Source organism: Notolepis coatsorum (genome assembly GCF_963971535.1).
Source record: "Notolepis coatsorum genome assembly, chromosome: 17".
NCBI lineage: Eukaryota > Metazoa > Chordata > Actinopteri > Aulopiformes > Paralepididae > Notolepis > Notolepis coatsorum.
In genome coordinates this window covers 64,199,943-64,216,908 of record NC_140181.1, presented here as the reverse complement: position 1 = coordinate 64,216,908, position 16,966 = coordinate 64,199,943, and the positions used below count along the sequence as shown (strand labels likewise).

General features: G+C 43.1%; 1 protein-coding gene across 5 annotated transcripts in view; it reads left to right on the top strand.

Moving 5' to 3' along the window:
* rerea (arginine-glutamic acid dipeptide (RE) repeats a) overlaps positions 1 to 16,966 on the top strand; it is a 249,906-nt gene that overhangs the window by 203,281 nt on the left and 29,659 nt on the right. For 4 of the 5 annotated variants that reach the window (XM_084333675.1, XM_084333674.1, XM_084333673.1 and 1 more), the window contains exons 8-11: positions 3,124 to 3,172; positions 8,444 to 8,568; positions 9,596 to 9,695; positions 10,510 to 10,608. In XM_084333675.1, the coding sequence (XP_084189801.1) occupies positions 3,124 to 3,172; positions 8,444 to 8,568; positions 9,596 to 9,695; positions 10,510 to 10,608 (373 nt within the window). Of the gene's footprint in view, positions 1 to 1,120; positions 1,157 to 3,123; positions 3,173 to 8,443; positions 8,569 to 9,595; positions 9,696 to 10,509; positions 10,609 to 16,966 lie in introns of those variants that run through there. The other variant, XM_084333676.1, reaches the window with a different exon arrangement.

Sequence of the window (16,966 nt, the reverse complement as noted above, 5' to 3'; positions counted from 1 at the left end):
GATATATTGATCAGATGGTTTGCAAACAAGGAAATGCACAATCGGGTTGAAAATAATGTTATATTCCTCTTACCGTGGGCCAATGAGACTGGCGGTGAAAGATCCCAATTATACGACGCCGATCGCCTAGGTCCATTCCCGGTTTGTATGGCGCAATAAATGCCGAAATCATATCGATTATTAAGTTTAGAAAGCGATCCATTATGTACATAGTGTCTGTCGGGAGTCCCGTAACGAGATGTGACTGCCGGATGATTTTCATCGATGCACTGATGGCACATCCTGTTTGCGAGTGTAACTCGCCCGACCATCCACCAGGTGGCGGTATTGAGCCGTCGTTGCAGTCACATCTAAGGTCCAGCTGCAGGACCGGGGGTGGGTATATGAATTATGAATGCCATGGCGAAAAAATGAAATAATGATCTCAAAAACGCTGTACAGCGATCCTGGCAGACAACGCATGGCGGCCAATAACGCTGGAAAGCGTTTCCGGCGCTGGATGTGTTAAGGGCACTTTCACACCTATAAGTTTGTTTGAAATGGTCGGAATCAAAAGAAATTACTTAACTTTAGTCGCAGTTTTTATTGGTTTGCTTATGTTTCACTTTGCCAGTTGACAAACAAAACACACATTGTAAACAAAGCCATGTGATCATGAGCTTTTTTTATAGGATGTAATTTTTATCCTAAGAAACATAATGTCAACTAAATTAATCTGTGATCTCCACTTTGGCTTGTACAAATGTTAGAAAATGCTTTTCCAATTTCACTGGCGGGTGATTAATTATTTGCTACTGACAAGCCTGCTGTGACCAGAATTATTAGGTATATGTTTATTATCACATTATTTGGCTACTTTGAACTTACCAGCAGTGAAAATAATAACCTTGTGTTGATGAAAGATCACACATTTGGAAATATGTGGAAAAGAAAATGTCAACAAAACCAGCCCAGTCAACGTATTAAATGTGAAACCTTTCGGATATTTCCCTGCTTTTGGTCCGATTGCTTTTACAACTCGAAGGGACCGATCCACTGTTCAAATTGGAAGCAGACTGAGACCACCTCAGACCGGTGGACCAGGGTGCTGCTGTTTGATGCGGACCCAAGTTTGATTCCGGTGTTCACACCAACCCAAATGAACCGCACCAAGAGGGTAAACGCTCCAGGGTTCCATTCAAGCGGACTAAACAAGGCTGGTGTGAAAGCGGCAGGCTAATGGCACAAACTGGCAAGCTGGCCAGCTCGCTTACTAGTTGTCATAGTCTTAAAAATGTTGGTAGTTGAATGCCTGTTTTTTTCCTTCATGTTCTTTTATTATTCTTTTTTTCTTCAAATCTTTATTGACGCTATTCACTCAATATAGCAGTACATGAAGTGAGGAACAATCATCGAATAATGTGAAGAATAATATCTACCCATCTACCCAGCCTTCCATTGTGGTCTCAATTAAAAACGATAACTATCACACCTTTACCAGAAAGCTGGTTTCTGGGGTACAGACCTCATTACTTTAGACATGCTGGAGCCAGTGTGAGTGTTGAAGGTTTAGCCTAGCTCTTGTTTTTCACATGTTAATACTGCTATCCTGTATGGACCGTGCGTTTTGACACACATGCTACTTTCAACAATACAGTGCTTGGGACTCGTAAGGTGGTGTCATAAGGTTGTCATATCACAGTACTTCAGTTGCAGCCATGAACTCTACTAGTAACTCACTTGTAATAAAAGTTTTAGGTGAAGTAATAAAAGAAAACCATGCTCCTGTATTCTACCATAATGAAATGGGAATAGACACAAGGTTACATAACTGATAAGAAAATGGTTGCGTCTTACTTTTTGTCTGTACAAAATTCGGCCCTCTTTATAGTACTTAATATTCTGATCCTTTTAAGCTAGTTGCTCTGTTACCAACTCGGAATGTTTTTGTGGTGAAGTCCAACACCTGGCCTGTGATGGTCATTGTCTTGCCACCGCTTAGGACTGACGTCACCTCATGGCACCAGTCCTGGTCATCAGCTGGTCATTATTTTTGTATTCATTTTTTTTTACAGTTGGCTCGAAAACTTTGACCGGACTTGCGTGTCCCTTTGGGTTCCGGCTCTGACCGTACCGACGAGACTTTCAATTCAGACGTCGGGCCTGCTCTCTGCTCCATGTCGATGCCATGCATCTGTTAGCCAAATTTTATGACAGTATGGAATATTCCTCTGACAACTCTCTGCTCTATGTCAGAGCGGAGGGGAGGGGAGAGGGGAGCGAGTTGGGTGAAGGGGGAGAAAGGGGGTCAAATATGTACCCGCCTGAGAGCGTGTGGTTGGAGAACTGTAAAGAGAGCGCAGGGACCTGGCCTCTCCGGTTTCACACCGGCCTCGTCAGCCAGTCCCCATGATGGAGTGAGAGCTTCTCTGGGTGCAAATCATACTGACAGCTTCTGGGCCGCCCCGCACTTGGCTGTATGAAAATCGGCACTGTGTTACCTAGGCAACGGAGGGAAAGGCTTTTCAAAAGGAACATCTTGTCATTTTCTTTAATCCACTGCAGCTGGAGATTCGGAACACTATTATTAAATTGCAGTTGCTATGGCTACCAACATTTGTACCAGCAGCCATTTCAGAGACTATCCCTGTATAGCGGTAGTCCCCCCTGCCCTCCCACCACCACCATCCCTTTGGGGGGGGTGGGGGGAGGGTTCTGTTATTGCTGCATCCACAGTATCAGCCTGCAAACATACTCTAAATTTGTTTGGTCTGCAGGAACATTCTAGAAGTATTCTCTTAAGAGCTGTTTATGTGATTTACAGTAAAACACCTCACAGAGGTCCCCAACTTGTTAAAATATAAATTCCTTGCAATCAAAGACTTACCACAATAAAAGGAATATCGCCCATCTCTTTTGTCACAAATTTAACGTTCCTTTGTCATGGGCTTCTTTTGTCTCTGAAGATTTCTTTCTTTTATGCGTTCTGCCTTTTAGTCAGCTTTATCGCGCTCATTTTGTGAATTAGTGCTTTGTGCCATTACTCTGCCTGGCACACCTGCTCCAATTTGATTTGTTTGTGTTGGGTTTTGAAATTCGTCCAAGTGAATATTTGTTTCAATCTGTTACTTTTTCTCCTTTCAGACGACTAAACAGCACACAGGGAGAGATCAGAGTGGGCCCCAGCCACCAAGTGAGTCATTGCACGACACACACCTTCCATCTGACTTCACTTTCACACACCATCCCCCTTTGCCTGAAACTTTGCATACCTTTTGCAGGTTTACCATAATCATTGCTGTTCCGTTCACTCGTTCAAAACAATACCAAGACAAGCTATCCTGCATTTTACGTGGTTTATCATGTCGTTTTATTTTGTCTCCCCAATTGGCAATGTTCCACAATGTTGTATATTTCAGATGTTTTCAAAAGCAATCATTGGAAATGATTCAACGATCTTATGGCATATGTACAGAAAAGTCACTGGTGTCGTTTTAGGGTGTGATCAGATTGGATGCTTCTGTGAACGCCCTGCTTCTTTTATCAGTTGTTTTTCAACTGTTTGGTCGTGGCAGGTGTGCACCTCACATCTCCGAAACGGCAAATCTTTTCCCACTTGAACATATCTCAAAGCGTCACGCATTGCGTCAATTGTCAACCCTCTTGTCAAACTTTGTGTTGCTTAGTAACAACAATGTTGAATTGATTCTTGCACTCTTGTTCCTTGTGTATTAGCGACGCCCACAGCTAGAGCTGCCGCGATTACCGCATTACCGCGGTATCGCTGTTACATCACGGCCACCACAGTGTTAAGCTGAATACCGCATCACAAACGGGGACGGAGGATTTTTTTTTCTCTCACAGCCACACTCTGCTGACCGTCTTGCCCCTCCTCCTCCTCCTCCTCCTCCTCCCCCCCCCCCCTCCTCCCAGACCCGTGGCATATCGTCAACAAACCCTCGAGTGCATGGGCACCGTCCTCAGAGCTCTTTCAACATTTAACAAGCATTAAACAAAATGGCCGTCATCTATTCACTTTTGTTTAATACATGAGGCGACGCGTTGTCTAGTGTTATCTAGCTACTGATAGCTCCTGATATCAACGTCTGATATAATCAGTTTGGTATTCATTTCACAAGTGCTGGCTAGCGTTGGCTAACTAGCTATCGCTCGTGAGCTACAGAGCTAACGTTACTGTTTAAACAAAACTACACAGTCAACTATTTTTAGTTTAATACATGATGAGGCGTTGTCTAACTGGCTAGCTACTGATAGCTCCTGATATCAACAAATGCGCATTTCAAATGCAGCATGAGACCTCCGTTAGCATAGGTAGCTCACGTTAGATCACAACGAAATGATCCAGTAAACTAAATAGTTCACTTTATTTTAATACATGATGCATTGTAGGGCTGTCTTAAATGCTTCGAAGCTTCGAACGTTCGATTCGATGGCACAAGCTTCGAACATTCAAAAAAAAATCGAAGTAAAAAAAAAAAAAAAAAAAAATTTACTTCGATTTGTGTGTGTGTGTAGGTGTGTGTGTGTGTGTGTGTGAACTACCCATCCCAGTTAGGACAGCCGAATGGTTGAAGACTCACTTCTTCAACCATTATCTGAAATGATAAAAAAAAAAAAAAAAAATCTAACCGTGACTAACCTTACTGTCATGCACTTGTCCTAATAAACTAACCTACACTGTAACACGCAACACTTTGATGAACATTGTTACTCAGCTGATAGAGTTGTACCCTTCTTGCTGTCTTGTCGTACAGAACTTGTAAGTCGCTTTGGATAAAAGCGTCAGCTAAATGACTAAATGTAAGTGTGTGTGTAGGTGTGTGTGTAGGTGTGTGTGTGTGTGTGTGTGTGTGTGTGCGCGCACCTTGTAGAATTCCACACATAAGAAAGAAAGATACTGGGATGAATAAACAAAATAGGAAATAAAATGTAGAAATGCATGCAATACATAAATAAATACGAATCTCCATATATGAAATATAACATTTAGATAAGGTGCTACTGAGATGTTTTGGTGAGTTCTTTGTTTTTTTGTGGAAGTTGCCCTTCTTAAAAATGCATGAACATTCACTGATAATTGGTCTGTAGTGGAGTCTACAAGGTCTACATTGCCGGACCATGTAGAATCCGGACCTTGTAGACTGACATAATTCTGTGCATAGTTTAGTCTACACAGGCCATATTTCAAATAATCAAAATCTTACTTCATTCATCTTAAACATTCTTGATTTGGGGGATTGGTAGTTCCCATGAAATCTGAAGTTGTTCAAACGACAACAGCGATCCACCTTGAATTAAATCACACAGCCGAGTGAAACCTTGTTGGATGCGTCAGTCACGAAAGGGGCTACTTAATTAATTAATCCAACCCACTTTATTTATAGAGCACATTTAAAAACAACAACGTTTATGAAAGTGCTGTACAAGTCCCACAACATAAGATATAAAAAAAAAAAAAAAAAAAATTAAAAAATTTTCGAAGCTTCGAATTAAAATCGAAGCTCGGCCCCGAAGCTTCGATTGCCAAAAAAAGCTTCGAAGGTCAGCCCTAATGCATTGTCTAACGTCATCTAGCCGGCTAGCAGTAGCTACAGATAGCTCTTGATATTAATGTCTTATAACATAATTGACATTATTCGTTTTTGCAGCTGAACATTGGCTAATTAGCTATCATGCTTCATAACAACACTGGGAAGATGGCAATGCTGAATGTGATTTGACACACAGTGGAGGATGGAGCTGTTTGCAGATAGCAAGCATTTTGACTTGTTGCGTGGTGGCGATGTCTCGCAGATAATACAACTACAAGTATAATTATATAACACTTATATGCTATAAAGAATAGACTACTACTAAAAAAAAAAAAATGCATTCAAACTTTTTTTATTTTTATTTTTTATTTTGCGGTAATACCGGCGCGGTAGGAAATATTTCGCAAATTTGTGCGGTAAGGAAAACATCAATACCGCGGCAGCTCTGCCCACAGCCACATTTTGTGCATTTGATTGTGGAAAAAGAAGCATCCGAGTCGGGCTTTGCTTTGAACCAGAGTCAATTAGGACATTGAACCATTTTAAACCAAAAAGTCTAATGGGACATTGAACCATTGTGAACCAGAGTCTGTTAGGACATTGAACCATTGTGAACCAGAGAGACAAATAGGACATTGAACCACTGTGAACCAGTATAATAGGACATTGAACCAGAGAGTCTAATAGGACATTAAACCACTGTGAACCAGAGAGTCTAATAGGACAGCGGTTCTCAAACTACAGGTCACGAGTCGACCCAATGTGGGGTTGTGGGTAGGTGACAGCGCATTGGGAAGTACAAATCTTTTTTTTCTGGCAACATATTTTGGCTAAATATGACTTGTTTTATAAACGTGTATTGATAACATAGTGCTGTAATAAAAATTTCGAATAAATATGCATGATCAAATGATATTCCTTAATTCCACATTGAAATTACGCGTTACATTAACACTTTCCGTGCCAGCAGGGGGAGGCAAAAACAGCGCTGTAGTCAATGGAAGGGCGATCACATTTGCGAACGCATAAACTATATCTTAAATTATGGCTGTGTCTAATACGCCTGTCGCTTATCAATGACTTGTTTGCAGTCAAGATTGTCGAAACGGATTGTTTTTTAATCGGTTAATTTCCGTTTGATACCATTTTGAAAAACGCTATTTTTTTTTAGACTTCCAGGGGGAAAAAAGATTCTGCAGGAATCGCGCTTTACTGGAATACACAAAACACATTGTAATTTTTCAGCCTATTTATGAATCGTTTTCAAATAAACGCTAGATTATCGATAGTATATGTGTACTTATGCACGCTAGAGAAGCGGGCTGAAAAAATCGATTATCTTATTTCCTGATCAGCACACACACACTCACACACATATGGGACACGCTGAGATATAGGTGAAAAGAGCTCTGATTATCCCAAGACTGGTAAAATAGATTCCTTACCTCAGATCAGATGTTCTCAAAAAAGATTATTCCAATTCCTGATCGCCATTCCAAATATCGATCGCGTTTATTGATCCAACACTGGGTACTGGAGATACCGATTGCACACTGTTCTGAGGGTCGGCGAAGACTGCAATCGTCTCGGATTACATGCCTGACAAGTAAAATGTGGATTCCGGACTTTCTTTTCCCCATGCGTTTTCATTCAATCCAATCCAAAGGGTGCATTACCATCCGGCAGACGATAGGGGGCGGTATTTTCCCTGTTCAAACAGTCCCAGTGGTAACGTGAGGCTAGATTGATGAAAAATGAATGGAAATCGATAATAAAAAAAAAATAACGATTAAAAACAAGATTTCTCATCGCTTGGCACTCAATGCATTGGCATGAACTAACGAGTTTCTCGTGGCTGGCACTCAAAGTATTAAGTGTGGGGTCGTCAAAAAATATTCCTAAATAAAATGGGGTCGTTGATATAAAAAGGTTTGTGAACCCCTGTAATAGGACATTAAACCACTGTGAACCAGAGTCTAATAGGACATTAAACCAGTGTAGGCCTGTCCCCGACTAAGGATTTGTATAGTCGACTTTGATTGGCCAAAATTTGTCGATAGTCGACTACCCCCTATATATATTATTTTCTTTTGTGAATCATTCCATTTGGGCTGTGGGGGGTGCTTAATAATGTCTGAAGGAGTCGACTGAAGGCTTCTTGTCCTCTGCAAAAGCATGCAATTGGTCCACTGATGGATACATCTTGATATTTGTCTGGTAGTGTGTTCATTAGATGAGTGAAATCCTCTTTCAGTGCCTCTGTGCCCGTTTTCGTAGGCAGTTAGCCTCGCTGGTATGCACGTCATTAGCATTAGCCACGCTTCTAGGCCTCGTTGCTTTTGGAAAGAATCATAAAAAAAATAAAAATCGTAGTAGTAGTCGACTACGGCTCCTTTCGATCGATTATTCGACTAGTTGAGGTCGGAACCAGAATTGATTGTGAACCAGAATCGAATAGAACATTGAACCAGAGAGTCTAATAGGACATTGAACCACTGAACCAGAGTAATAGGACATTGAACCAGAGAGTCTAATAGGACATTGAACCACTGTGAACCAGAGTCTTATAGGACATTGAACCAGAGAGTCTAATAGGACATTGAACCATTGTGAACCAGTCTAATAGGACATTGAACCAGAGTATTAGGACATTGAACGATTGTGAACCAGAGAGTCTAATCGGACATTGAACCAGAGTCGAATAGGACATTGAACCATTGTGAACCAGAGAGTCTAATAGGACATTGAACCATTGTGATTGTAACTTGTCCCTGCTGTTCTCCCTCTGCCACCACTCAGACACACAGTGGAAGGCAGATGACAGGCATCTGAAAGCTGATATTGTCCTCCAGCGCGCAGGCTATTTGTAGTGTGACACCATCTGTCCCTCTCCTTCTCCCGGGCCTCATTAGGCCAAGCTCCCAGAGCTGCAGCCTTTCCCCTCCCCTGGCGGCCACGCCGTGACAGAGAATGAGGAGCTGGTGTGGATGCCAGGCGTCAACGACTGTGACCTGCTCATGTACCTCAGAGCTGCAAGGTGAGCCGGGACAGAGGACCTGCAGGAGTTTTTAAATGGATAATTAATGTCAATGACTATATAAGAACCCCAAATCAAATCTAGACCAGGGTCCATGGAAAGTCATGGAATTAGAAAATTGAAAAATAGGCATGTCCAAAAAGTGTAGGGCATGTCAAGTTTAGTTGCTAGGAAAATGTAGCATTAGAACAGACAACCGCAGACAAATATTGTCATGGAATAGTAATGGGAGAAGTCATGGCACTTCATCTGCAACCATGTATAGCAACCATGCTAGAAATATGGTCGTTTCCCAGACCTGACGAGAATTTGTTTAATGCGCTCACCAGATTCTTCAGTAACAACAAAAGTTGGTGTTGATGATACTAAACCTTTAAAATACCCGTGATAGCCTATAAAAGATTTTAGCATAATTATCCAAATATTCCATCTAGGATACACAAGTATAAATATCAAAATATACTATATGAGACACAAGTCTAGTGTCATTATATCTGAGAAGATTGTTCCCCAATATCCACATTTTCAAGACCAAAATGACAACATGAGCTAGAAAAAGAGCAGGTTAGCTTGCTAGTTTGTACAGTTAGCCTTTGTTTGAATAGTATACGGTAATATATAGAGTTCCTGCACCGGTCTAGAAAGGTTTTACATGAATTCAATCATTTCCAGATTTTGAAATTGCACAAAAACTTGGGGGAAAACCACTGTTCTGTTCCGATACACAAATTACTAAAATGTTCATTAAGTTCAATGTTCACATTGCCCTGATTATCAACACATATGGGGCTGAACACTGACCAAAAATATAAAATACAGTGAAGAAATTGGGAAAAGTATGCAAATTTGAAATGCAATGTATTGGACACCCTGCAAATAGTTTTACATACTCTTCGGTGTAGTATTGTTAATGCCACTTGCTCTCCATACTTGGTCTGGTATGGTTTCACACGGTACAATTCCACTATCATGACGATACATTGAGGGGTTTCCCTCTTTCAACCTTGTCCACCGTCTGTGTCCACAGGAGCATGGCTGCCTTCGCAGGGATGTGCGACGGAGGCTCAACGGAAGACGGGTGTCTAGCGGCCTCCAGAGACGACACTACACTAAATGCACTTAACACTGTAAGTAGCCACACAACCAGCCATACACACATGGAGTTATCACGGTCCTTCTGGGTTTCACTATCATTTACACCAATTTACACTATCATTTAGCGTAGGAAATGCAAACGTTCCGATGTACGATTAGCTGTGACGTCGCCTCCCTGTTGATGGACGATGATGAGAGCGCGTAAGCTAGTGGAGTAGCCCCCCTGCTCTAATAAAGCAGGCCTCTGAAGCTCACAATACATTAGGCATAATGAGAGATTTGTCCCCCACGTTGAAAATGAACGCAGAGGAATCGAGCGAAAGAAAGCGATTGGAATCATCATAAACAGGGCATTTATATTCCAACTCTATAAACTGGAGAATTAACGTCGCTGGCAGGTCATTGTCTCTCGACCTTCCCTCGCCATTTGCAATTCCAATGAGCGATGCTTGTTTATTCTCAGAGCAGGAGTGTCTCCGCCACCCGTCTCACCCAATTTAATGTGGCACAGCACTTATAGCTCCGTGCCAATTGTCTTCGTCACCGTGTTGCTTATATCCCGGCCAGACAAAGGCCTCCGATGTTTTCACGCCATTTCCTCTGGCACTTGATTTTATGTTGAGATTTACCATAAAAAGGCTCAGTCCTCTGAGATGTTTTTTTTTGTGTGTTTCCCAAAATGTGCCTCTTATCTTTTTCATTCTGTTAATAAGTGGGCACTTGGATCAGTTTATAAGACATTTGAGAATTGTTTTGATTATTTTTATTTATTTATTTATTTATTTATTTATTTATTTATTTAAACCATTTGACGTGCTCATGTGGTGTTGTTTTGGTTCTCCTCAGCTTCACGAGAGCAGTTATGATGCAGGCAAGGCCCTGCAGCGGCTTGTGAAGAAACCCGTTCCCAAACTCATAGAGAAGTGCTGGTCTGAAGATGAAGTGGTAAGACACCTTTTATTCATCTATTTCCTGTATTTTACCCGGAAGTCCCATTGGGAGACGAAATCTCTGTTTTGCAAGGGAGACCTGGTCGGAAACGTGCTCTTCAATTGGAAGCGCATTTTGATCGTATTCCCAGGCATATTCCCTAGTATAAAAATCCTCTTCTCAATAAAAGTGATAAGTAAGTCAGTATTTGTTTTATGTTTTATATATATATAACACCAGTTTTCAGGCTGTTTCAAAATGCCTATAAAGCTATTATTTCTTGTTTCTGTATCATTTTGGTGATACCAGAGGAAGGACTTGCTTTGTGTCTTTAGAGGGAGCTGTTGAGTGAGAGTGTTAAATCCGTGCTGTTGGTCTGGCTTGTCTAGTGTGTTCATTAGATGGGTGAAATCCTCTTTCAGTGCCTCTGTGTGTGTGTGTGTGTGTGTGTGTGTGTGTGTGCGCACCATCAGTAAAAGGGAAAAAAAGAAAAAGCACTTGTGAGTTTCCAGCCGCTCCAGAGCAGCTGCATCCTGTTTATCGCCTGCAGAATAAATCTTTACCGTGAAAGACTGGAGAGGGGAAAAGATTGAGGGCTGGTAATGTTGGCCTCCATTTGAATTTAGATTTGAATTTCACCGCAGCTGTTGAAGGGCTTGAATCAGAAAATGGCAGCCCTTCTCCCTGATCAAACATCACACAGGAAGCGGGTGGGAGGGATATCACTGTGTCAGAATGATGGAGAGCTGTGACTGCAGCCGCGATACTAAATGACACACTATACCTCCGTGTTTGTTTACCCCCTCCCACCCGGAGATAAAACCGATCACAGTTGTGAAAGTAAACTACTTGTTTTGTCTAGCGCCAGATCTTAGAATAACACAAGGCTTCAGGTGGCGTAACGGAGATTGCGTTCGTCACCAACCCCGGAGCGGCTGGATTCGCCTGTTCGAATCCAGCTCACAGCTCCGGGGTTGTCACCAGCTTGGCTGGCCGTTCACACTAATACAATTGGCAGTATTAGAGGGTGGGAGAAGCTGGCGGGGTGGGTCCGGGTCGTTGTAAACAACGACTCCTACAGTTCGGTCGGGGCGCCTGCTAAGCGCGGATAGGATCTAAGTGGGATAGTGTGATCCTTCCACACGCTACGCCCTCTCAGTGAGAATCCGCGCTGCCAGGTGAAAAGAAGCGGTTGATTGGCTGGACGTGTGTCGGAGGAAGCACGTGGTAGCCTACACTCTCCCAGACCGACTGTTGGGGGTAAGTGCGCAGCGACCAGGAAGGGGATTGGGAATTGGCATAACGACTAACATTGGGATGGGAGAAAATCGGAGGAAAAAGGAGGGAAAAGAAAAAAGAATAAAACAAGGCTGAGCCGCTCTTCATGTTGTGTTGTTGGGTCTGTCCTTAGTTTGTATGAGTCATTCCTCCTCGCCTCTTTCTGCACTTTGATATTGCGTTGTAATTCTGACGCTTCCCAGGGCTTCTGTGGGAGCCGAGGAGCCTAGAATCAGTCAGCGCCTCAGATCAAATGGAAGTGAATGGGTTGTGTTTGTGCTGTAATTGAACATGATGGGCACGTTTGAATGAAGCCAGGGCCCACGGCGGGAGCACAGCGAATCGCAACAAATTAAGTCAGCCGTCCTTTTGTGCACTAGTTATGAGTTATTTTTATTTATGCATGCTAGCTGGCGGCAGGCTAAACTGCCATGTGAAGATGATCCGGGGTGGGGGGTCCTCTGTCCCTACAAGGTCTACTTGTCAAGGAACCACAGTAGTAAGTAATAAGGGCTCTGTCCCTACAACACGAGGGCAGACCTACCAAGGTGCACTTACATTTACATTTACATTTAGTCATTTAGCTGACGCTTTTATCCAAAGCGACTTACAAGTTCTGGACTTAGTAGGAACCCAACTGTTATAATAATTTGATTCTCACACGTTTTTAGAAAACAATGATCGATTCAGCAATTGGGTGAGTAAAAAGAAAAATGTATGTATACTATGTATATATATATTACGCAAGGCGAAGAGTTAATTACCTGGAATAATAGACACCAGAAAATGAATGTCCTGAGAATTACCCAAGTCAATAACGGAAACGGGCTGAATATGAATTTTATTTTGCAACTTTTTGGGAAATTTGCTTATTTGGAGTTAGACAAGCAGATACATACCATTTTCTTCTCTGTGCATGCATTAGGCTTAGGGAACAGCCGCGCTGGTAAATACACAGGTCACAACATGTTTACAGGAAAGTTTGAGTGTATTTTGTAACTGTTGTGAACTAGGCTACACTGGCACACCTACTTCCAGTGAATGATGCTAAGCTAGGCTAACTCCAGGGTAGATGGCAAATAAGCTAATTTCCCAAAAAGGTGGCGTGTATAATAATAATAAAAATGTAAAAAGAACATTTTCCTTCGCTTTAGCAGATACACATTTTTGTGTGTCGGGTTCAAAGGGATATCCGTAGCCGAAGTGGTGGAGCTCAGGGAAGCGGCCGTGTTCTAGCTGGGGGGGTTTTGTTGGAGTACGGGGGCACTCAGCAGGCTCAGTGCTGCTAAGCCCGTCCCCATGGTGTCCACAGCCTGTCTGAGCAGCCTGGCCCTGGCCAGTCAAGGACAGCGCTCCCAGTGATCTGATCATCACTTGTGCCTTTCCAGCCTTGAGGGGCAGGTGTAAACGTAGCCCCAGCGACCTTGACGCACATGCAGACACCGGGTCCTGCTGCTCCTCACTTATTTATCATCCCTCGCTCTTCTCCTCTTCTCCTCCTCGCTTCTCATCCCCTCCAGGACCAGCCTCATTATTCCTTCCTGCTCTTTTTCCTTTGGAGATGTGAATAAAAGTGACAGTGGGGCCACTGAGATGACAGAATCAGCCTGTCTGCAGGGTCACTTGTCACCCCCCCCTCTTTCTCTCTCTCGCTCTCGCTCTCGCTCTCGCTCTCTCTCTCTCTCTCTCTCTCTCTATGGGTAACGCATGTATTCCCGGTAACCTGCCCCATTTCTAAGCCATATAACCCAGGACGTTATACGAACAACATTAAAATCTTTTCTCATGTCAAGAATGATTGTTATAGATGCCAAATAATTCACCTTTAAAAAAAAAAACATCATGTAATGAGGGATGGCGGACCTCTAAAGTTGACCTAAGTTACCGGGAATACCAATTCACTATCTCCTCCAATTTAAGAGAGAATTAAAATGTTTTGGTTGTTTTGTAGGGATATCATCATCATGTAACATAATACCATAGTTCTCCCCGAGTTATCTCAAGAGAATTCAAATTTAGCTGAATCTGAAGGAAAAATCCGGGTATGGGATATGAGTCAACATAGTTCATGGCCTTCAATTGATAACAAACATAAAAGGCTTAATTTTCATGGCAGATGCATGATATGTTTTGGGCATGATCTTGGCTCCCCAATGAACAACCAAAATGAGTTTAGTCTTTTGTGGCCAATTATTTTAGGAGATAATTACGTTTCACATATTGATCCCAGGTTACCGCGAATACCTATCCTCACAATTCCAGATAAACACTTAAATCTCCTATTTTACTAAAGATTGGTGAGATTTTATTTTTGGAAATCATAACAGCAATAATAAGGGTTAGGTGTAAACCAGAATTACTAGAATGTGTTGTGTTTTGTCTGTTAAAATGAGCAAAAACAAGGAAAGGGTATTCCCAGTAACTTAACAAACAAGTGCAAAAAATACAGTTCTAGAACAAGTATTTAAATTTTTTCTATATTCAAGAAAGTGGAAAGGAACCCAACATTTTCAATTGTCTGCACACAATCGTTGTTTTGTTATTCCAAGATGGCATTTGAACTGCATTTTGGAAAAAACAGGTATTCCTGGTCACCTGAGTTAGGGTTCACCACCATGCCCCTAGTCAGTCTACACCACCATGCCCCTAGTCAGTCTACACCACCACCATGCCCCTAGTCAGTCTACACCACCACCATGCCCCTAGTCAGTCTACACCACCACCATGTCCCTAGTCAGTCTACACCACCACCATGCCCCTAGTCAGTCTACACCACCACCATGCCCCTAGTCAGTCTACACCACCACCATGCCCCTAGTCAGTCTACACCACCACCATGCCCCTAGTCAGTCTACACCACCACCATGCCCCTAGTCAGTATACACCACCACCATGCCCCTAGTCAGTCTACACCACCACCATGCCCCTAGTCAGTCTACACCACCACCATGCCCCTAGTCAGTCTACACCACCACCATGCCCCTAGTCAGTCTACACCACCACCATGCCCCTAGTCAGTCTACACCACCATGCCACCATTGTATTATATATGCTAATACATATCAATATCTAAAGTTACCTAATACCATAGGTTACGGGAATACCTTTATCCAGTTACCGGGAATGCTTTACAGATCTCTCTCTCTCTCTCTCTCTCTCTCTCTCTCTCTCTCTCTCTCTCTCTCTCTCTCTCTCTCTCTCTCTCTCTCTCTCTCTCTCTCTCTCTCTCTCTCACTCACTCACTCACTCACTCACTCACTCACTCACTCACTCACTCACTCACTCACTCACTCACTCACTCACTCACTCACTCACTCACTCACTCACTCACTCACTCACTCACTCACTCACTCACTCACTCACTCACTCACTCACTCACTCACTCACTCACTCACTCACTCTCACACACACACAGTACCATAGGTATAGACCTCATTAATTAATCATTTGATTAACAGCGGGGTGAAAGGGACAACGCCGCAAAGTCGTGTGTGTTGTTTTTCGTTTTTATTACCCTGTTGTTCACCTGTATAGATAGCTAGATTCAGTCAACCTCCATGCAATTTCTAACACATTACTAAGCATAAGTTAAGTACTTACTTTACTTTAAAAAATTGCAAATGTATCACCACGATGTGAATGTCGGCCACAGTATATATACCAATACCAACAGTCTGAAATTACCTGAAATTGTTGTACTTGAAACAGCCCATAAATAAGGCCATGGTAATACCGCTTGGCCAACAGGAGGAGCCATATAAACAGGCAGCAGCTCAACGTGTCTCCCTGTGAGAGAGAGGCTGATCTATGGGGGGTCCATTCCTCAGCCAGCCGCTCCGTGCTGTGTCTTATCTCTGCCCGTGTCTTCAGCTGATGGATGACTGGAGCAGGCCTCCTGACGGCCCCCAGGGGGAGGATGAGGTAGAGGGAGAGGGGAGTAGTGGCCCCCCAGTGGCGGATCGCTAGCCTCGCAGACCTAAGACCGATAAACACACCGCACCTCTCTGGCTTCTGCCCGGGTACATTGTGCCTCCTGCTGGAACCTGGAGATGATTAAACTCCAGCCCACGTGTCTGATTGGTCCCTGCCTATGGAGGAGCCTGTCCGGCGTTGTCTGATTGGTCCCTGCCTATGGAGGAGGCTGTCTGATTGGTCCCTGCCTATGGAGGAGGCTGTCCGGCGTTGGCTACAGTCGAGGTTTAGTGTTGACAGTGTGTTTTATCACTGCTATGGTACAGAGCCAGCAGGGTTTTGTAGGCTTGTTTAGTAACTAAACGAGGGGCAGGATGGGCGTGGAGAGCAATGGAATTTCCCGTCACCTTTTGTGTCAGTTTGAACCACAAGGAAAATAAGGATGTTTTTGCTTCCGTTGTTGTAGCAATTCAAATGAAATGGATGCAGCTTTTTATTATATTATATTGCAAGGATATTTTGCTCTTAGCTGGTATTATGAGAAATAATTGAAAAAGATTGTCGTTTGGACATGCAGAGAGGATGTGGGGTGTCTCATATCTGCCAATGTGGTTCCCCCCCCCCCCCCCCCTTTCCAAGCTTGTTGTGATTTCCTCTCTGTGCGCCATGTCCAATCTCATTACCAGCTGATATTTCATATCAGACGGCAGTGTTTTCTCCCATTGGTTTTTGGATCGCTGACTGATTGTCCCCGGGCCCTTGGGGTTTGTCCACACCAGGCTCTGAAAGGTCAGCTTTTAACAACCAGTCAATTATAATGACTCTGTATTGAGTGAAAGTGGCTTTGTTCAGTATCTGAATGGGGCTGAGGGCCCCTGGATGTTGGTACTTGCATTGTTTTCTTATGAAATGACATTTAGAAGCAACCGTGTCTTGCGTGCGCAAGTCTATATGTCTTATTGTAACGACGGCATCTGTCGTGCATATGCCCGCATGATCTTAACCAGTTTTACAACTTCTAACAATCAACTCTTGAGCAGGAAGTGTGCACACACATTCACACAACAATGACCTTTTTGAGCCATTTGCACTCCGCCTCCTTTTCTACTTGTCCTCCCTTGCTTCACAATAGTGCACTGTTAGACGCTGGAGGGAGAGACAGGGGAAAACCAGGGGAGAGAGA